Source organism: Squalius cephalus, assembly GCF_949319135.1.
Source record: "Squalius cephalus genome assembly, chromosome: 21".
NCBI lineage: Eukaryota > Metazoa > Chordata > Actinopteri > Cypriniformes > Leuciscidae > Squalius > Squalius cephalus.
In genome coordinates, this window is record NC_137142.1 from 22,737,013 (window position 1) to 22,760,186 (window position 23,174).

Here is a 23,174-nt window from a genome sequence, read left to right on the forward strand (position 1 = left end):
CATGTTACATCACATGGTCTATCTCAGGTGCTTAAAATACCTTTTTGTTTGATGTATCCGTTACATTCTGATTTGATTTTGTGTGTTTGCATTGCAAGACTTCACCATAGACAAATTTATATAATACAAAAAAAAACATTTTTCTTTTTTTTTAAATCATAAAATAAAGGCAATTACCCACTATCGGATAAAAAGTACATTTCAAGTGCTAAATGCATAATGAAGACTAAGACTGATGTCTTAAACCCATGTTAGTAAAGCTGAAAATCGTTTTGAATGTATGAATTATAATATTGCATGCATTGGTTTGAATATAAAACTGTATAGTGTGATAAAATAGGAACCAAACAAGCCTCTAAACTGTTACTTCATAAGGGGAGGCTAGTTTATGGATTTATCTTCTTAAAGATTTATTTTCGCTGTCAGTGCATCCACAAAAGTGTGCTGCTGCAAAAGCCCTTACGCACCAGTGGTCCGTACCCATCTACCAGTCTGGATATCACCTAAAGTTCAATATTGAGAGAGATGCATGTCAGAGTGCCTGCTGGATGTCTTTAAATACGTCATCATTGATGATTTTTAGATGCTGGTTGATGTGACATAATAACTTTGAATATATTGAATGAACTTTGAATGAATACGTTGTAACATCATGCTAGGATATATGAGTATACTATTCTAACCTTTTTCACCCTTTTCTCCCCTTGGTCCCTCCAGTCCTCTTTGTCCCGGGAGGCCTGGTATCCCTGAGCTCCCTGTTTCCCCTGTAGATCACATACAAACCATACAGCTTAATATTCACAGCTCTTCACTTTCATGTTTAATCAGGCAGCGCTTTAGCTGATTTCCTGTTTGATTTTGTCCTGAATAGCTAAATCAATGATGACTGGTACCTTTGTCTCCTTTAGGTCCTGGGTATCCTCTGTCCCCTTTGTGTCCTGGCCTGCCAGGAGGCCCTGGGATGGTCCCATATGCTAAATAGATAATGTTTAGGCAAAAATAAATAATAATACAAGCCAAATGTGGTAATTAAATCTATAATCTGCATATGTGAGTAAAAGTAGACACTGACTTCTAAAGAAGTCCATGAGGTCTGCAGTCACGTTCCCATAGGCACCAATCACACGGCTGTACCCGGGTGGGCCAGGAGGACCAGGAGGCCCAGCAGGTCCTTGGATCCTTCCTGCTTGTGTTCTCCAGTATCCCTCTGTCAGGTCCTGTAGTAGACCTTGATCTAATGGAAAAGAGTGACATGGGTTTGCTTATTATCCCTGTGATGGACTGGCCATCAGTTCACTGTGTTTCCCTGGCCCAAAAAGCTGGGATTAACTCCAGCATCCCTGCAGCACTACTTAGGACAAGCGGTTTGGAAAAATGGATGGATTTGCTTTTTATTACAGTGCTTTGTTATAACTATTTTGCCTTTTTTTTGTAGACACCATCGCCAGATAGGCTACTCGTAGTACCAAACTAAGCCAACACACAGTAGTGGAGTTTTTGAATGAATCTACCAAGTGACTCATAAAAACTGGCTGCACCAAAAATGCATTCTTCCCTACTAAATAGTTGACTAAACAACAGTATGAAATGGCTAGTATGCCCGAATTCACAGTACTCGTAAAACAGTAGGTACAATTTACCCAGATGACCTACTACTTCCAGTCAGGGCCATAACCACCATAGACATTGATGGGGACCCCCAAATATTTGAGATTTCTGATGCTGCTTTCCTGCACTACATTACACAAAACACTCTGTTGTTAGGATGAAAAAAAAAGTTTTGAAAGTTAAATTTTTAATATGGTCTGTCTCAGCGGTCAAAGAAGCAGGCTTTAATGTTCACAGAAGATGAGCATGAATTCCAGCACAACACTTCTTGTAATGCATAATTGAATGTGACGGGGCAACAAAAATATTAAAAGAGCTTTTTTTTTAGGCATATTAGGCAAAAAATTCAAGTGTGTGCATATTTTTAAAATAAAAATATTTGCTTAGTTAAAATTGATTACTTTAAAATAAATGTAGGCTATTTTTGCCTTTAAATTCTTTACTTGTTTAATTTCCTTAAATAAAAGACCATTACACCCATTATTATTACCCTCCTCCTAAACACTGGTTTGATCTTCCCCAATCTTTAAAGACATGGGACTTCATTTGATCTTACGATCATTTCTCAAATGTGCATATGTGTGATTCGGAGAACGAACATACACACAAAAAAAAAAAGGTTTGTATGTCTCTCTTCCAAATGTGAAATTTATAAATTGCAAATAATCTTGAAATTGTGCACAGCTGAATGGTTTCAATCTTGTAAACTCCCCTTAATTAACGCCATTAACATATAAAAGTGCACCAGTCAGCATCTAAATTCTTTACTTGAGAATGGCGAGCAGCAAGAATTGCTTAGATTTCCAAATACCTGCAGACTCTCTGCCACAGGGAAAACTGTATAGACTGTGGCGTTAAGCACTTTTCCACGCCGAAGACCGTTTTTATAAATATGAATGTTGCTGTGGATTTTAGTGTATGCACACTCTAAGATCAAATCTGTGCGTAGTACTTTTATAAATGAGGCCCACGGTTACAGCCTTGCATCGGTCGATATTCTGAAGTGCGCATCCAATGGACAATTCACTATCCCCTAAGAGATAAATGGCAGTGAAGTGACACAACTGACATTGGTAGGTCACATGACAATGACAACATGACAAATATAGAAGATCTGACTTACATTCATACTAAATAGAACATGAAGTCATTATTCAGAAGAAGTACTAAGAGAATAGAACAAATCACCTAAATGAATGACTCAATGGCTTACTTTAAAGACAGTCACTTGTTTTGGACTAAATATCAGCACTTGTGATCAACACTTACCTAAATTATTACTCAATTCTTTTGCTGCATTGTATGTGTGGATATTTCTTTCAGAAACACAAATTTAAGTTACTTTTACAGCTTCATTATGAATATAACTGTGGTGCATATGACTTGACTGATACTGTACTCACTTTTAATGTAATCGGTTACTTTTATTGCAACATTGGAGTAGTCCACTGGTTCACTGATCTCAGTGCCAAAGCGGTGTTGGCTTCTGGCATTCTGATAACTGTGTCCGGGGTCACCACGTTCGCCCTTCTGGCCAGGGGGTCCGGGAGGCCCAGGGGGACTGTGAAGATAGCGCCTCATAGTGTCACCTGAAAAAAATGAAACTATTTATTGATGTGGTAAAAGCGTTTGCAGAAACTGGTGAGACAAATCTGGGAGTTCAACAAATCATGCATTCAACTTTCAGAATCTAGAATGGAGTGAGATCACTTGTTAAATCAGTCAGACATCCACCAAGTGAAAGTGTCCAATGTAAAGTTACACTGAGGTGTCAGTTTCTGGATTAGAGCATGTGGTGAGTGACACTCACTGTTCAAGTAATCCTGCAGCTCAGCACGGATCTGTTCTCGTGCAGAAGATCCTGTATATGATTCAAGGCCCCTAGTGTCACCTGGAGGACCCTGGGGTCCTGGTGGACCAGGAGGTCCCCTAAAACCAGACTCTAAATACCACAGAATCACATAATGATTTTTTGTAACATTGCAGGTATATATAAGGCCCTATTTACACCTGGTATTAAGATGTGTTTTTGTCTATCCATTTACAAGTGGACAGCATTAAACACAAGTGTAAACATGGTCAAAAACATTTTGAGCTTGTCCACTTTCAACTGCTTCCAAAGGTAGTCGAAAACGTATGCGACTGGACTGCTTTCATAGTGTTGATACTCAATGTGTTCACCAAACAGCCAAAAAGACTGCCTGCTCTCCACCGGTTGACCACTTGTGGTTGGGGAACTGAAAAAACACATCCTAATACCAGGGGTAAAAAGGGCCTCAGACAGTAGAATATAACTCATTGGACAACTCACTCTGCAGGTAGAGCTGGATGTCCTCCAGTCTGTAACCTGAGACTGCAGAGGAGCTGCCTCCTGTGGCACCAGGCGGACCAGGGGGTCCCTGTATTCCTTGAGGACCAGGGGGCCCTGGACGTCCAACGCCTCCCCCAAGCCCTGACCCTTCAAACACATTCAAGGGGAATTTAAGGAGAGGAAACCCTTCGCATGTGCATGCACTGTTATAAAACACATAATGAAAAATGATTTTTAAATTTGAAAAAGAATCACATACTTTGAATAAGAGCTGTTATGTCGCTGTAGGTAGCACCTGCTTGGCCAGGTAGGCCAGGTGGGCCAGGGGGGCCTGGTGGTCCAGGTCTGCTTGTAATACCCTGATCTAAAAACAAATTCACAAATGACATTGGACTTACCCCAGACAACAAAATAGTGTCGGCCCAGATCTGGCCCACGTCTGGTACATGTTGATTCCACGTGTACCAGATGTGGGCCGGATCTGGGCAGATACTATGTTGCTGTCTGGGACAAAATTCAATCTATTGCAGCTTTAACATAGAATTCGGGTTGAAGACACACCATTCATTATTCTGATAGCATAGTTTGCCACTTCCTGTGCATTAAAGGTACTAGCACTAATCCCTGGTGAACCCGATGGTCCTGGAGGGCCAACCACATAACGCCTCACATCTTCTCCTGAGCAGAAGAAAGTCACTGGGTGAGTTCCCAGATTCAAGACTCAAAAGGCTATATATGCATAAGTGGATCTGATATGGTTTACTCACTCTGTAAAAGGGAAATGATGTAGTCAGCAGTTATACTTCCAGGTGGGCCAGGAGGGCCAGGAAGTCCTGGAGGACCTTGAGCACCTTGGCTAGTAATGCTACCACTGATTCCAGAGCCTGAAACAAAAGTATATATTTTACTACAAATGCAGCAGGAGACACAGAAATACAATTTAAACGGCACAGATTCCATCTTAACTTACGCTGAATGTAAGCGATGACCCGAGATGCCATGTCCTCTACAGACATTGAAGCTCCAGGTGGACCTGGTGGACCTGGTGGTCCCTGAATACTAGACAAATGCTGCCTCATGCTGTCACCTGTGGAAAGAACATGACACATTCATGAGGAAATGACCTTCAGGAGAAGGAATGTGATCATCCAAACCAGGGTTCACCAATCTCGGTCCTGGAGGGCCGCTGTCCTGCAGAGTTTAGCTCCAACCAGCTCCAACACACCTGTTTGAAAGTTTCTAGTATGCCTAGTGAGACCTTGATTAGCTGGTTCAGGTGTGTTTAATTGGGGTTGGAGCTAAACTCTGCAGGATACCGGCCCTCCAGGACCGAGATTGGTGAACCCTGATCCAAACAAACAGGTACTCACTTTGCATATACTCCATGATGTAACGCCGATACTCTGAGGCAGAATGGGATCCACCGGGTGGACCAGGGGGTCCTGGAGGACCAGGCCGCCCCTGGGGCCCGACTGCAACTGCTCCTGATACAGAGACTGATGACAATGAGAAGTGATACAGAGAGTAACGGCATTGTTTTGCTTTGGGAAACTCATCTACTAATCTAATAGTGGTGCAACTTGAGGTCAGTGTTATTCCCAAACAGCTCTAGTGGGTCCATTATATTTTTCCAAAATGAGGTATCCCACACTGAGGTATCCAAATTTGTAAATTTATATTAAAGGTGCAAAGAGCAAGTCTCTGAGTTTTTGCAGAACTATGCCCCCCTCTGGCGACAAATGAAACTGCAACACTGCAACTGAACGCGCATGACGTCACGCCCAGTCTCAGATTCGGCCCGAATCCCTCTTATTTATTTTACTGTACAGGATTATAGAGGCAATCGCAGTGATCAGAGAAGGGCTCATTCAGCCCATCAGGCAATTGTTTAAGCATGTATGGGTTAGAAAAACAGGTATTTTTAACATGAAAAGTTGCTTAATGCACCTTTAATGAATATGGTTTTATTTTCGGTGACAGCAAACAAAATGCTCAGTTACAATTTTTTCACTAAAGAGGTAAAGACTGGTTAGACAAGTCAATAGCTTAAAGGGTTAGTTCACCCAAAAATAAAAAAATATCCTAATTTGTGTTTTGAAGATGAATAAATGCTTATGGGTTTGGAATGACATGAGGGTGAGTAACTGATGACAACATTTACATTTTGGGGTGAACTATTCCTTTAATACATATCCAGTACATCATACTAAGATTTACCTCTTGACTCTCCTTGTGATGCTGATAAACCTGGTACTCCAGGATCCCCTGAGAAATTATTTGACAAATTATTGTACTGTAGATATTAATATACCTGAATACAATGTCTCATCATTATTTAAGTTATTTACCTTTACGGCCCTCTCGTCCAGGCGGTCCAGGAAGCCCTGGAGGACCAGGTGGCCCTTGAGCGACACCGTACTCAGAGACTAAAGAGTAAAATAAAGATTAATTCAATATTTATTATAGCTTTTATGAACACTTAGAAACTGTTCCTCTTTGTGTCAGATGTTTTATAATCTATTTACAATATTTAAATTAACAGCAAATTAAGTATTGTAGAGGCTAAGTGCCATAAACCAACTAAACACAGGCACAAAAATATAATTAAAACTGACTCATTATTGACTAAATATGTTGCTTTGAGTGTAAAAAAAATAATAACTTACTAACTCTACCGGGACTCCCTGGAAGGCCAGGCTGACCTGATTCCCCTAAAAAATAATATCACATATGGCAAACAAAGCACTATTATAAGGCATGTGGTGATCCATCTGAGTATTTTATGTGTTTTACGGTTCATATAATTCTTGTCACCCATATTCAGAATTAGTTGGAGAAGAAACCCTTACCTTGATATCCTCTTGGACCTTGGGCACCTGCAGTTTACATATATATCATTAGATATCTGAATCTAGTTAAACTACTCTCTGACATCACATTTCACATTCATGGTGTTTTCACTGATGATAGGTTGGAAGAAAAGTACTAAGAATCAACAAAACTCACCTGTCGCTCCTTTAGGCCCTGTGGGTCCTGGTGGCCCAGGTGGTCCTGCAAAAAATGTTCCTGTGTAGGCAGCATTTGTAAAGCTGTGAGACTTCAAAAACCACAACACCATTACAATAATGTAAAATACCAGGCATATGCTGTAATCCAACCTGAATTAGGCACAAAGTTTCCTGGATCTCCCTTGTCTCCTTTAGGACCAGGTCTGCCATATCCTATTACACAGTAACAGAAGAGTTGAGAAAAGTATGCCATTATAGAGTATGAGTTAGTAGTAGAGTGAGATGTACAATTGGCCAAAAAATGAAAGATGTCATATTTTGTGTAAAGTACTGCTTCACATCATCTTACCTGCTGAGCCTGGTAAACCTGGTGGTCCCGGTGGACCTGCTCTGGAATCTCCTATTGGAGATTAAAAATGAACATCTAAAATTGTTTTTTAAACACTGGTGTATTTTGTCATATCCATAACTTTAACATTTCATGAACTTGAACTTCACTTCATGAACTTCACAAAGAAAACTTAAAATTAAAACTTAATTAATGTGCCAAAAAAAAAAACCTGTTTCATGGATAATGTTACTTTACCTGGACGTCCAGGAGGCCCTGGGGGACCAGGAGGACCTGGTGGTCCAGTAACAGCAACATTTGCAGCCCCATACTGTCCTAAAAATGACAGACATACAAGCATTATGTGAATGCATTTCTATAAGCTACTAATGTTTAAATTAGATTGTTCAAATAAAGACTTACTTTCTGCACGCGTGGAAACCAAAGTCTCACCAGTCTTCACAACAATACCCGGTTCTCCTTGATCTCCCTTATCACCTTTAAGACCTGCACAAAAATCAAGGTAGATGCATGGATGCATGGAAAGTCATTTGATAATAATTTATATTTTACTCATATACAATATTAAATAGCAACACCAAATACAAAATGCAATTTTACCAGGCTGACCAGGATGTCCAGCAGGGCCAATGGGACCTAGCATTACAAAACAGATGTATCACAAAGTCACATTATAAATATATAGTTTATATATAAACGTGTATCTAAACGGTGTAAATAGGTCAAGCATGTCATTCGGTGTATTTTTTAAAAAAATATACACAATTTTATGTATGTAAAATGACAGGCAAGTTGTCATTATTAATAATATCTAAAATGTGTTTAATCAACAAACGTTCCTGGCACAGTGAGTTTACTGGTTAACAGGAGGAAGGTATTTTGATTTGGCTGAATTTTTAATCTGGGTTTTGTTTGGTTGTTTTTAACAGTTTATGATTATGAGCATACCTGAGAGTCCTGGTGAGCCAGTTGGGCCAGGAGGACCGGGGCTTCCAGGCGGTCCTGGGATTGCCACTGAGCTAGAACCTGCTGCAAAATCAAGCAGTTTTTCACTTCAGATTTACTCACAATTCATGTTCACAACACTGCACACAGTGCACAGTGACCAGTTAAATGTGTTTTAATGCTTCACTTAATCTTACCTGCATTGATCACTCTTCCATGCTCACCAGTCTCACCTGTGAACGTTTTAAGATTACTTATCAGGACATTGATATGCATAGTTGTACCTATATAATTATAATGTCCAATAATAAAACAAAATATACAGCTAAAAATAGAAGACTTCAAAAAGCAGCTAAACATTGATTTTATAGTCTGTTTCATTAATACTGATGTTTTCACACAAGCACCTTTAGCTCCAGGCTGACCAGGATTGCCAGGTAGGCCTATGACAAAAGAAAACAAACAATGATCACCATTACAGCTTCATACATAATTGAGAAATTTTACAACAATCTTAATTGCACAAAAATAAAACACATAACTTGGGTGGAGAATATAATGAAGTTTACGTGACAGGTTACCTGGAGGTCCTTGAATCCCTGGAGTTCCTGATTCAAAGAGAACAGTAGAAAAAGATAGAGAATCAAACTCAATGCACTATCAAATTTTAGTTATTATATTTATCACATGGTGAATGATGGGAACTGTGCTATAACTATGCAGCTTAAGATAATTTTCTAAGAATGAGGATCATGATTTTCTACATGCTTTTATACCTGGTTGCCCAGAATCACCGAGTGGCCCAGGTGGTCCTCTGATTCCTGGCAAGCCAATTGAGCCTGACTCACCTAGATATGAACAAAATGATATACAATACAGATTAAAATAAATTTGTAGATTTAAAAACATTCTTTAGTTTGAAATCATCAAATTCTGAAAATGCCACTCACCTCTTTGGCCCTTTTCACCATCAGCTCCTTGAGGCCCTAGTATGAAATGACAGAATTACTATCTGGGAACTTATTTTACACCAGTACAAGATTTGCATTAAAGATGTCCAGGTAATAATGGAGCTTTAATCTGTGCCATGCAGCTAAGCAACTGAGTGTAAATATACAATATAGTGATATTATGTAGTGATATTATTTGGGGGGAAATCGCTTTAGATAACAAATAATTATCACAAACAATTTCTGGACATTTTTCATGGATTTCCTTTTCTAACTATTTGAGACAGACTTTATTTACACAACTGTATAAATAAATGTTTGGGGTTGGTATGATTTTGGTATCTTATAAAGTAGCACAAACCCCAAACTTTTGAACGGTAGTGTAATTTCTAAAGCTTGCACTCTCACTTGTACCCACATAATGAAAATACAATATTTTTCTAAAGACGATTAGAAATCCAGCTCTGTCAGATGTTGCATGTCGGACTGAATGCATGGTAGTGCTTATATGTATACAGGCAACCCATGAAAAACCTTTGACTCTGACAATCCCAATCCACAATTTTCTTCCTATCACTTCCTATGGCTGTTCTTTAGGTGTTCTAAAATGGCAAAAGAAGAATTACCTGGTTCTCCTTTAGCTCCTTTCTCACCAGCTGGTCCCTGTCGTCCTGCAGCACCAGGAATACCTGATGAAGGGTATAGTGATTTAACACTGAATCAAATATTTGTGAACATGGCTCAAATGAATCAAGTTCTTTGATACGGCTCAGTCTAAACATACATACCTGGCAATCCCTTGTCTCCTAAATCACCATGATCACCTGATACAACACACACATCATTTTACTTGAATTCACATTGACTTCATTAATACATTGGTAATGTTAGGCTGACATATAAGTGGTTACAAACCTTTACTTCCAGGTGGACCAGGAAGTCCTCTATCACCTGTAAAGAATTTTTAAAAAATCTATAAACATTACGATTTTATGTAGGCTTATTGCTTTTTAAAAATGCACCAAGTTTACATTGGGCTACACACCTTTAGGTCCGACAGTGCCAGGTTCACCTCTGAAGCCTTGAGGGCCTTGTTCACCTGCACAAAAAATGTTTTTCACATGTAATGTCATTATATGATGAAAACAAATACACAATGCCACTAAAATTGTTCAAAGAAAGAGTTGATTACCATGTAAACCACTAGCACCTGTTGAAAAATAGACAAAAAGAGAACAAAGATCAAACGCATACTTATAATTAATTACTGCTTAATGATTAGGTAGGCTAAACATTTATACATAAGTATATATTTTCATGCCAATGCATTTGCACAATGACTCACATCTTAAACCATACTGTATCAGCTTTTATTACCCAAATGAAAACAACAACAATAAAAATAATAATATAAACTGTGTTTTGTATTGACCTTTAGGCCCAGGTGCACCAACTTGACCAGGAGAGCCAGGAATACCTAGAGAACGAACAGATACACAAACACGTTGTAAATTTGATCAAAACAGAAGCTTAAATCTCACATTTATGTTGTTTATGAGAACTTAAATTGTGTGAATTAAGTACTAAGAATTAAATGCTAAGATCGTGTTTCAAGAGCCAAATTCTCAAAACATGCAGTTTCTTACCCCTTTCACCCTTCTCTCCTGCTCCAGGAGGTCCTGGGTCTCCACGGGGTCCAGGTTGACCATCTCTTCCCCTGAATCCTGGAGGTCCTTCTGCACCATGTTCACCTATCACATACATTTTAGTTTACAACTTTAGCATACAAGGTTCCATGAAGTTTCCATCTTTAGAAAAGGTTCATTCTTTTTTCAGAAAGAGTAAGAGCATTAACAGAACTGAGTCAAGTGTTCACAGTAGAAATGTGTCTTATATGTTTCCTAAATGTAGCAAGGGACTAGGCTGTAATCTGGAGTGTATGAATGGAGGAAGTACAGGAGTGTGGGACTAACTGACTTTATTTAAAGCTATTTGTTAGTGCTACAGCAATAGCACCTGTTAGCTTCAGCATTTATGGACTGCATATAAATCTGAACCTCTAAGCCTTAACTTTTTGGGTAATTGTAGATTTAAACAGAATGGATGATCGTGATCGGTTTTCCAGAAAATTACAGCATCGTGTAAAGTTTCAGGTACCTGCACTTCCTTTCAACCCTTTTTGTCCTTCCCTTCCGGGATTTCCTGGTATTCCTGGTGGACCTACAGATACAAAAAAATAAATAAAAAAATAAAATAAAATTATATATATATATATATATATATATATATATATATATATATATATATATAATTTTGCTGCACAACTGTCAAGACTTTAGTTCTACAAGAAGACCAAGCATTGTTCTTACCTGGCAGCCCTGGAAAACCATTGTCTCCTGAAAAACAGGTTCGAAAAAAATCATGTTTACAACTGTACGCATTTCAATATAAAAAGATAAAAAGTTAATTGAATTTACAGATAGCATAATTGATTTTAAAACTGTACAAACCCCTCGTCCCTGGAGATCCATTGTCACCTGAAAGTGATGAAAAGAGTAAAGGTGTGATGGAGGTAGTGATAGGAAATCAGGTTGCTCTCCATTAAATCTCAATAGAAGTTATAAATTCGGTTTTCTGTAATGTGTGCTCAGTAAAAACAGAATATGTGATGTACCTTTTGGCCCTGGAAGTCCTCTTTCAGCTTTAACTGAAGAAGCAAGGAAGGCTAGATACACACACAAAAATTATAAGTATTGTGTTTGCATATAAATGCATTTAATAATCAAATATATGCATTTCTATAAAATGTATGTTTCGATGTTTATGTGTGTTTGAGCAGAACTGTTTTCACTTGTACCTTTCATTGCTTCAGACTGCAGCTCTGCTCTCAGTATTTGCTGTACATTTCTCTGCAGTACAGAATTGTCTGAATAAACTGCAGAATCCAGTGAATTAGCATATGCTGCTTTACTTCCAGCATCTTTATATATGTCAATGTCATCAATAGGAGCAGACAGACGACTTGTGCGGGCATTCATGGAGGAAGATATTCCCTCAAGAGCGCTGACCCGAGACTTTAGTTTCTTTACCTCCTCAGCTTCAAGGAAACGAGATTAGCAACAGATTAGAAAACTATATGCAACAGCACATATGTTTACTTAAGTTTCTAATCTAGATATTCAAATCTTACATAGAGCAATGAGTCCAAACAGAAGGCCGAGGAGCAGCAGGAGGCTGAGCAAAAAACCCAGCAGCCACTTCCACCAGGAACAGCAGTTTGGCCCACATCCACAGAGGCCCCCTCCACACTTACAGTCATCCTCATCCTTAAGCTTAGCCTTATGAATCTCTGATAGAACGCAAATATCAAGAGACAGGTGATTCCCAGTTTTATACAGTGTGACTCTATAGTATTATGTGCAATAGTTTCACAAATAAAAAGATTTACCTGCATAAGTAGCTTTATCTTTTGTTGACACTGATGTAGATCCATCTTTGGAGGGGTAACATTTTTAAAAATCACATATTCATTTGATATTAAACAATATAATGATACATGAAAATTAAATCCCTTACAATGCGTGCCAGAGCTAGACTTCACAGGAACACTTTCAGAGTAGCTGGTCATCATAGTTTCCTTCTTCACTGAAACATCTGAATATGACCCTTTAAAATCAATCAAGTTAATCAATATGTAGTGTTAGAGAAGATCAAAACATCAATCATTTTGCATTTTAAATCACTTTAAAGGGATAGTTCACCCAAAAATAAAAATGTTGTCATAATTTACTCACCCTCATGTTGTTCCAAACATGTATAAGTTTCTTTCTGCTATTGAACACAAAATAATATATTTTAAAGAATGTCGGTAAACCGACAGTGGACAGTAGCCATTGACTTCCATAGTAGGAAGAAAAATACTATGGAAGTCAATGGGTGCCGTCAACTGTCTGGTTGACTGGTTCCCAACATTTTTTTAAATATGTTATTTTGTGTTCAACAGGAGAAATTTTCATATTTGGGTGAACTATCAGTCTAAAACATAGAATACAACATTCAGTCCTGTGTTTACCTGCTGTCCCATTGGGGGCGCTGTTGGTAAAGTGCTTGCCACTGTCTTTGGTCAGGATAAATTCGTCGGTGTCTCTCTTCACTGGAATGTTCTCCTTCTCCAGCGTCAGGTATCTCTTTGACACATTCTCATTAAGGGTCCTTGTACCAGTTCCTAAATGTGACACCAAGTCTTCTTGTTTATTATGTGACAATCGCTACATCTTTTGAGAACTACAGTAACTATAAATCCTTTACTGAGTGACTATAACAAACACCTGCTGTGGAGACGCCTGTGCTAACAGCAAGAGTGCTGTTGGGACTTGAGGAATAATTCTTCTGCACACCATATCCTAGAAATACACATATCAACAAATAAATAATCATGTTCAAATGTCAAGTATCTATTTGCCACCTCTTTTAAAAGGGCACAGTGTCCCTGTTTAAACAATGATTACAAGCAATGATTTTTACGTGTCCTGGCTAAATTAAAACATATTATTATAAATTGATCAAAAGTGACGGTAAAAACTTTTACCTAGTCGAAAGAAGTTTCTTTTGAACTTTCTATTTATTCTGATTTTTTTTTAGAATGATTTCTGAAGAATCATGTGACTCTGAAGACTGGAGTAATGGCCTCTGAAACTTCAGCTTCGCCATCATAGGAATAAATTACATTTAACCAGCGGTGGACTGTAACAAAATTTACTTGAGTAGGCTACTAATTAAGTACACTGTTTGAGTATCTGTACTTTACTTGAGTAGCCTATTATTTTTTTCTGGAAACTTTTTACTTTAACTTAGCACTAACTACATTTGAAAGACAAATATCGTACTTTTTACTCCACTACAATTCTGTCAAGGTCCTTGAGTAGAAAGTAGTAACGTCCGTCATGAGATGATTTTAGTTGCAGGGTTGCATTTTGGTCGGAAAATAAAGTCGGATTGACGTCAGAACCCGACGTCGGACAGACGTTGGATTTTGGTTGGAAATGAAAGTCGGGTTGACGTCAGAATGTCTGTCCAACGTTGGAGATTATTGTCAATCTGTCGTTGAATTCTGACATCAACCTGATTTTCATTTTCAACGTTGGGTTTGGTCTTCTAAATGCGAATTTTGTCATTGTTTTGGAGCACACTAGCTTATAGATAACAGTAAGGCTAACATATTCATACTAAAAACAAAACAACTTTAAATCGGGCACTATTTGAGGGAACAGCCATTTGGGTGTCCGAAACCATTGTGGACGTTATTGAGTGCACTTATTCAATCTCACATTTAATCCCACTACTGGAACTGTGTTCTAGAAATAAATTTGATATTGATATGAGGGTAGGTAGGCAGGCATAGATTCAGGGGCATAAGATATTGTAAGTAATACATACAACAATGCAACAATAGTAAAACAATGCATTGACATTTACTTTTTACTTTTGATACTTAAGTACTTTTAAAAACAAGTACTTCTGTACTTTTACTTACAGTAAGTAAAAATCGGTCTTTACAACTTTTACTTGTAACGGAGTAATATTTGACCAGTAGTGTCTGTACTTTCACTCAAGTAGGAAGTTGTGTACTTTGTCCACCTCTGCATTTAACATAAAACAGTTAATTTAAATTGTGATAATATTTCTAAATATTACTGGTGTACTGTATTTTTAACAAACAAATGCAGCCTTGGTGAACAAAAGACAAGTAAGACCCCTATAACTGACCGCAAAATTTTGAATGGTAGTGTATGTTTATATAAATTATATTTATAAATTTCATAAAATGTTAGGATTTCTTTACCCAAAATAATTCAGTTTAAAACAAATTGAATGTGAGGTTTCGGCTTTGGGAAAAATATCTTTAAATTATTCAACTAAAAGTAATAAACAGTGAAAAACACAGGATTAATGAATGCAAAATACGGTGACAATCCAGCATTGGCCTGACAGAGCAATTGACGATTCAATCATCTATCCCAAAACTGTCTCACACTGACCCTGGGCCATTCTTATTGTTGAGCCCTGTTGTACAGAATATAAATATAACAAACACCTGCAGTGGAGACGCCTGTGCTAACAGCAAAAGTGCTGTTGGGACTTGTCGAATAATTCTTCTGCACTCCATATCCTAAAAATACACACATAAACAAATAAACATGCTTACAAGGAATGTTATTGTCTTCTAATGTCATTACAATTATTTAATATTATATGCCTTAGAGGATACCTGAGACTGTGTTAACTCCACTCGAAGTTAGAACTCCACTAGCAGGAGCTAAATTGTTGTGGAAGCCATACACTGTAATTCAAGAAAAAAAAAAAAACATGAATTTGTACATAAAATGTATATAAAAAATACCATTGTATGTCTGTTAGAGGACTGTGTTTTCAATTGAATGTTTTGATGTGTTCAACTTCACAGTTTTATTTATAATCACCCCAGAAAATAATCATTTCCAAGGTGTGATATTGAGGGATTTACATATTTATGTTCAAAGTTTGCCTCAATCAATTACTAGATTAATGACTTGCTCAATTCTCTATATTGTCAGGTCAACAGTGATCAACGATGCAGACCTGATAAGGAGGATGGTGATGTGCTGCTGACAAGCGAAGCTCCCGTTGACATGTTGTTGGTGTTGCTGTGGAAGCCGTAAGCAGCTCCAGCTCCAGGTCCAGTGGAAACTGTAGAGGGCAGTGTGGAGGAGTTCCATGTGTACGAGGCAAGGTCAGCATCAAGAATAGTGCTGTCATATTGCTCGACTGAGAAAATTGAAAGGAGGTCTTAACGCTTTGGCAATGAGCACAAGATCTCTATGCACAGATGAACTGGGGAATTTGGATTTTGAAAATAAATGGGCTCTGCATACCATAGGTGTGGTAGGAGTGTTAAATACAAAGATATCTTGCAGTTTAATCAAGCTTTACTATCTGTCATCAGCCTGAGCTTTCCTTACCTTGCTTGGTGGAGATCTTGGTGTCTAAGGTGGTGGCCTTGCGAGGTATAGGAAGAGGGGAGGAGGAGGGAGAGCGTGTGGGGCTGACGCTGGCGGAGCGCGATCCCTTCAACAGCTTCTTCACATCATCCAGCTCAGTCCCTATAGCAACAGCACTGTATTAGTCACAACTTCATGACTAAACATGCCTTTTACGTTCACTCTCTCAGGTGTTGAACAAAACTAAATATTTTCTGAGCTTTTTCCTTGAGTATCTGGGAAAAACATGTGAAATTAATTTGTAAACTTCCCAAGTTAAAGTTATGTTCATTTCACTTTTTGTTTTTTAATGCAGTTTAATTATCGTTGAGTGTTACATCTCGATTTATTTAATTTCCTGAAATAATTGAATTAAAGAGAAATAGACAACATACATCTAGTGGAGGGAGATGCACTTTGCAGTCTGGTCCTGATTTCCGTCTCTAAAACAGACACAGAAAGAGAGATAATAATAGTGATAGAGAGAAAACAGTTTGAATTTTGAACATGATTGTCTTGTCATTATTTCAACACTAACACATACATTTAGCACATACTGTATATTTAATATATGGAACTGATCAGTAATGTCCCACAAACCAAGTGTTGAGACACATTGAACATCGTACCGGTGTCCTTCAGTGTTTATTTTGTGATAATGACGCCTGAAAATTACATTATAAAGCTTATTAGACTGCTACTTTTCAAATAAATACACAGTCATGGCCAAAAGTATTGGCAGTGACATAAATTTTGTGTTTTGCAAAGTTTGCTGTTTCAGTATTTGTAGATACTTTTTCAAATGTTTCTATTATGTGAAAAACATTTCATTAGTTTTAAAGGCTTTTATTGGAAAAAAACATTCAGTTTATGCAAAGAGTCAGTATTTACAGTGTTGTTGACCCTTCTTCTTCATAACCTCTGCAGTTCACTCTGGAATGCTGGATATCAGCTTCTGGGCCAAATCCTGATGGCGATCCATTCTTGCCTTATTAGTGCCCGGAGTTGATCACAATTTATGGGCTTCTGCTTGTCCACTCGCCTTTTGAGGATTGACCACAGGTTCTTTATGGGATTAAGATTGCCTGGCCATGGATCCAAAATTTCAATGTAATGATCTCTAGGCACTTCATTATCACTCTTGCATTGTGACATGGTGCTCCGTCGTGCTGGAAAATGCAAGGATCACCACCAGTTTGTTGAATTGGAGAAGTTGCTCTTGCAGGATGTTTTGATACCATTCTTTATTCACATCAGTGTTTTTGGGCAGAGTTGTGAAAGAGCCCACTCCCTTGGATGAAAAGCACACATAGATGGTCTCAGGATGCTTCACTGTTGGCACAACACAGGACACATGGTAGCTTTTCTTCTCTGGACAATCGAATGTCCAGATGTCCCAAACAGTCAGAAGGGGGCTTCATAAGAGAAAATAACTTTGTATCAGTTTTCTTGCACCAGTCATCAGCTTCTTCCTGCAGAATTTTAGTCTATCCTTGATGTATTTCTAGGAGAGAAGTGGCTTATTTGCTGCTCTTCTTGACACCAGGCCGTTGTCCAAAAGTCTTGGCGTCACTGTGGGTGCAGATGCACTCATACCCATCTGCTGCCAATATTGAGCAAGCTCTACACTGTTGGTGACACAATTCCATAGCCAACTCCTCAGGAGGAGACGGTCCTGGCACTTGCTGGACACTCTGGAGTTGAAACTCTCTCCTTGATGTTTTGATGATCCGGTAATTGGTTCTTTCAGGTGCAATATTCTTTGCAGCAATTTCCTTGTATGTGAGGTTATTTTAAGGCAAAGCAATGATGGCTGCATGTCTGTTTTTGGAGGTAACCATTGTTAACACAAGAACACAATGATCGGAAGCACTTCTTCTCTCATTTTATAGCAATCAGTCTGCTCTTATAATCCAATCATCCAATCATTTTATAATCCAAGAGTGATTTCTTCTGACTAGTACTTGTTCACACTTTCCCATGTGCTGATGATATGATTAGTAAAATGATGTTAGCTGGCCGTTTTGTGCCAGGGCCAAAAAAAAAAAAAAAAAGGGTTTTTGTGATTAAGTTTATTTTTTGGCCAATTAAGCTTTTTGATATTTAAAATGCATCTGATCACTCTGCGCAATAATCTAGAAGCAATGTGAATCAACACCTCAACAACTAAAGCAGCTGACTTTATGAAACACAAAATTTAAGTCAATGCCAATACTTTTAGCCACAGCTGTACATGGACATGGCATATTGATTTGAATGAACAAAGTTTCAACATGGACAATAGTCATTTTTCAGAAATATTCGACAGCTGAATGCTTCAATTGACGAATCAGAATCGGTTGTGTAAAACATTATTGATAATGAAAGAATCAGGCCTAAATTAAAGATGTGTTTGGTAATTCAATGAATGAACTGTCCCTACTGCCTGACTGGGGAGTGGCCCACCATTTTTAGCCAATCAGAAATACTCCCTGTGAATTAAGTCTGTGGTGGGCAGGGTTTTAAAGGAACACTCCACCGTTTTTTCATATTAAACTATGTTATTCCCTTAACTAAGACGAGTTGATACATACCTCTCTCGTCTCAGTGCGTGCACTCAATCACTCTGGCGCGCGGCGACACTTTGATAGCACTTAGCTTAGCCCAGTTCATTCATTAGGATCCAAACAGAGATGAAGTTAGAAGCGACCAAACACCTCCACGTTTTCACTATTTAAATACAGTTACACGAGTGTTTACACGACCAAGTATAGCACTTGGGAGCACTTAGACTCGGCGCAGTAATATCATCACTCCTGAAAAATCCTCTCCCCCTCTCCCTCTCACTTCTGTCATTAGAACCAACGTGACTTTTTACTGCTCCGAGTCGAAGTGCTCCCAAGTGCTATTCCGCCATACATTATAGTTATCCTTTTTACCCGCTTTTAAAGCGCCACGTTTTATTTTGTGTCACCATACTTGGTCGTGTAAACACTCGTGTAACTGTATTTAAATAGGGAAAACGTGGAGGTGTTTGGTCGCTTCTAACGTCATCTCTGTTTGGATCCTAATGAATGAACTGGGCTAAGCTAAGTGCTATCAAAGTGTCGCCGCGCGCCAGAGTGATTGATTGCACGCACTGAGACGAGAGAGGTATGTATCAACTCGTCTTAGTTAAGGGAATAACATAGTTTAATATGAAAAAACGGTGGAGTTTTCCTTTAAACTATTGGCCTTTTGGAAGTAAAAATGTTATATGACAATAGTACTTGACTGGATGACCTACGCAAAGTAATTTATATATTTGTATTAGTGTAAATAATCTCACCCCTGCTTTGACTCCTTCCTCTAGTTGAACCTGGAAACCGAGCAATGAAACAAAAGATGATATTTCTAGTCTCAGTCACATAAAAATCCTGTTAATCCTTTTAATGTGGCTGAGGGTCTTACCATAGTCTTTTCTTGTGAACTCTGGGGATGAGTTTTCACTTGAGCTTCCTGAAGTTTAAAAAATGATTACATGCTAGCATAATGAAGGACTAACAAAAATGATTTAGTTTATTTAATTAAGGTTTCTCAGCTGTGACTAACCATCATAACGACGTGAATGAGTGGTTTTGCTTTTTCTCTCCAGAAACAAAGGGGAGTCTTGTTTTCTTCTCATGCCATCAGTGGAGCTGGATCTCAACCCCGGCCCTGATCCTGATCCTGATCCTGATCCTGATCCTGATCCTGATCCAGAGACACTCTCATATCCTCCAGAAGCACCACCTGCCTTCTTACTCTTACTCCCAGATGACTCCTCTACCAGATATTCCCTTGATCCAGAGACTAACCCACCTGCACTCACCCCCACAGATGCTGAGTCACAGAAGCAGGGACAATTTTAGCCATTTACAAATTCTTAGAACATTTATTAGTCTATTCTGTCTTTAGTTAATATACAAGTTTATTTGAAATCTCAAATGGTTTATTGGCTTACAGGATGAGAAAAAAGAACTGCTGCTGTTTTGAGTCAAAATGTTCTTCTCCAGGCCAGGAGACCCAGAGATGCTTGACATGCCCTTGTTGGCGGATGCACTGAAGCCTCCTGAAGGTAAAAAACACAATAAACTTCAGCAATATCCACTTTTACCTCAAATTGAAAAGATGCTCAAGTTACATTCACAGTATGACAAACAGGAAATTCCCCTTGAAGCACAAATTCTGTAGAGGAATAAGGCATTGAATGTGAATAAAACACAACGAGAACACATAAAATATATATGGGAGGGGATAACTTACGTGGAGGTAAAGCTGTAATTCTTGTAGTAGAGATTGTTTCAGTGATGCCTGTGTTTTCAGAATATATGTCTTATAAATGTGAACAGTTCTTGCTTTGACAGTCAAAAACATATAGCAGTATAAATACCACTGTGCCACTTCATCAGTCATCAGTGTAATAATCAAGCTTCTCAGTAACATTACAGAACTGATAGATGGCGATAGTGTTCTGAATTAAAAGATCCTCACAGACTATTTTGGTGCAGATTCACAGCAATTAAATACACTCAAACATCCTTACCTCTGTCTCCTGAACTTCCTCCTGGATAGTTTCTTTGCTGCCTTAAATCATCCATTCCATGCTAAATAAATGTAGCAAAACGGTACAGATCATTAAAATCAGTGTGATAAGAAGAATCAGTCTTCATTGTAAAAAAAGTTGTATATCAAATTAATGGATGACTTCAAGATGTTTCTATCAAAGCTGAACTGTAGGATATACTGGATCAAAATAACTGCAAAAAATATATATATTGCCAACTTCCTTAAATGTTAATATAGTATTTAATCAATTAAACTAGATGTATTGCTATGTGAAATGACAGAATCACTTGCGTTTACATGATAAAAGTTGTATTGTACATGACTGAATGTCCTTCAAAATAAGTTTTAACAAGAAATGTAAAATGTGTGCACACTGATAAACAAAAGGATTTTGTTCTCTTTCTTGGCATATTCTACTCAGATTTCAAGGCAAGAATGGAAGACTATTCCAGACCATATCCAAAAAGTAATTATAAATGGCACAACCCCGTATTTAACTTTAATGTATTTAACTGAAAAAACCTGCCTAAGGGACAATTACTTGTTCCAACAAAAGACTTGCAGGTACAGGTAGTCTCATATTTACAGTGGAGAGAGTAAAGCAATTCATCACCACCCCACCCTCTTTACATCTTCAGTTTCAAATGCAAGAGCTACTGTTTCCGTGCAAACCACAATACATCAATGAAAAAGCTAAACTCAGTGAATGGGCCCCCATAGACAAATAATGCCTTTATTTGTCCATGTGGGGCTTTTCAGAACTCAATTCAGAATCAGCAAAGGGTTTAGCCAAACTTCTTTCCCACATACTGTGAAGTTTAGAATAAAACAAATAAACATTTACACAGATATAATTAATGAAATGGTCCCTTATTTATCATTAAAACCATAACGGTGTTTTGCTTTCTACTGTTTTAATCCAGTTTCAAGTCAGGTGCAACCCCACACCAAACCAAGATACAAAGAATTCTGATTGTTCACATCAGGATTTATAAATAACAAGTATTTCAGGAGAGCAACAGATGGTTAGAATCATATAAGAAAACAATAATTTTAGAATCTGCATCTAAGAAAATAATAATTACAGATCAATACAAAATGATTAATTACATGTAGGCTAACTGAAACAACTATTATGGTTAATTTATACTTTCACTTTTATATGGTAAAAAAAATATAGGCTATATTTGATGTTAATGTGTTTTACCTTCGATCCTTCGAATCTGAAGAGAAAAGGGTTGGCTGTCTGGATGTTAGATAAAGTAAGGTCACTTCAGAGCTGTCTGTGAACCTCACTTGTGCAGAATGAATGTTGTTACCTGATTTCTGCCGCTTTCTATCTGATTTTCTCTTTACTTTGATAGGCAAGTCTCCACATGACTCCTGGGTAGGATTTTATATGGAGCCACTCCCCAGTACTGGCAGGTAAACACAGACAGACTTTGAAAGAAGACAATCAGGCCTCAGGAATCACAATTTTCATTATGCTCCTGCAAACTAAAGCTTTAGGACATGTTCAGGTGAACAGGTGTGGCTGGATGAGTTATCTGTGCGTCAGTAACTTCACCTAGAAAAAATAAAACTAAGTTTAAAAAAAGTAGGTTTAATCTACTACTGTTGGCATAACAGTGTAACCATAACAGAAAATGCATTTTGTTCAACGTCCGCTGACCAATCATTTTAACCAATGTTTTATTTGAGAGTCTGTAAAATAATGTTCTCTGTAAGTTAGGTCATGAAGACTTTGATTACATTATAGACCTTACATTCAGCAGGCTTCAAAATGTCATGCTTTGTCTCTTATTGCACAAGTGCTAGATGCATTAAACATTTGACAGACATTTCTTTCAACATACACTGCATTCAAGGTATATTTGATCGACTCATGCATTTCCTGGGAATCAAAACATGCTTAAATACTTTTCAAATACCTCAAAGGAAGCATTGGTCTTTAATGAAACTGTAGGAACATGACTAGAATAATTTTATTGTGAATTTGTCAACTGCTTACAGTCTGAACATTTGAAATGGGGTCAGATGAGGATACTGTTGGCATTCATTTCCAGCAAGAGTTTAACTCCCTGTCCTTACAGATGTACACGTGTTCATGCATACCTTTTTAGCCAATCCTATACAGTAATAGGAAGGGGTTTTTGTGACAGATATGATTTAATGCTATAATAAATATTATGTAAATGTATTACTCATTATTATTATTATCAGTGAATCATCTGAGGAGCTGGATCAAAGAACAATGCAAATTTTCCTAATGGAATTTAGGGACATACAAGCTTCCCAAGGGAAAAAGCTGTTACTTCTCTTGAGATTTACCTTTTTCTATTGATGTATTTTCCCCACTGACCACACCCTGATGATACAAAAATGCACATGAGTCACAAAAGCTTTAACTCCACCCCATAA

The 23,174-nt window shown here is 38.0% G+C and overlaps 1 protein-coding gene across 4 annotated transcripts; it reads right to left on the reverse strand.

Annotated features, from left to right (window-relative positions):
• Positions 1-16: 16 nt before the first annotated feature.
• Positions 17-22,095, reverse strand: col17a1b (collagen, type XVII, alpha 1b). Of its 4 annotated transcripts, none has more exons than XM_079855552.1 (57): positions 21,961-22,095; positions 20,731-20,791; positions 20,451-20,498; positions 20,149-20,256; positions 19,758-20,027; positions 19,617-19,664; positions 19,495-19,524; positions 16,583-16,630; positions 16,170-16,310; positions 15,790-15,975; positions 15,440-15,511; positions 15,266-15,340; positions 13,500-13,574; positions 13,244-13,396; positions 12,748-12,837; positions 12,620-12,664; positions 12,362-12,520; positions 12,029-12,268; positions 11,846-11,896; positions 11,682-11,708; positions 11,541-11,567; positions 11,329-11,391; positions 10,818-10,922; positions 10,604-10,648; positions 10,364-10,381; positions 10,217-10,270; positions 10,087-10,122; positions 9,960-9,995; positions 9,798-9,860; positions 9,172-9,207; positions 8,998-9,069; positions 8,803-8,829; positions 8,629-8,664; positions 8,419-8,454; positions 8,225-8,305; positions 7,877-7,912; positions 7,679-7,762; positions 7,514-7,591; positions 7,277-7,327; positions 7,078-7,140; positions 6,926-6,985; positions 6,769-6,795; positions 6,586-6,630; positions 6,268-6,345; positions 6,137-6,184; positions 5,290-5,403; positions 4,890-5,006; positions 4,687-4,803; positions 4,481-4,597; positions 4,179-4,283; positions 3,920-4,066; positions 3,419-3,550; positions 3,012-3,197; positions 1,073-1,234; positions 894-974; positions 684-764; positions 17-503 (listed from the first exon to the last, which is right to left on the reverse strand). In XM_079855552.1, the coding sequence occupies exons 2-57, from the start codon at positions 20,783-20,785 to the stop codon at positions 460-462; spliced, it is 4,629 nt and encodes a 1,542-aa protein (XP_079711678.1). In that variant the 5' UTR covers positions 20,786-20,791; positions 21,961-22,095; the 3' UTR covers positions 17-459. The 4 variants fall into 4 exon arrangements, with proteins under 4 accessions (XP_079711678.1, XP_079711677.1, XP_079711679.1 ...); XM_079855551.1 differs by having other exon boundaries at positions 5,290-5,415; XM_079855553.1 differs by having other exon boundaries at positions 5,290-5,415; positions 19,758-20,006; positions 21,961-22,049.
• Positions 22,096-23,174: the final 1,079 nt, after the last annotated feature.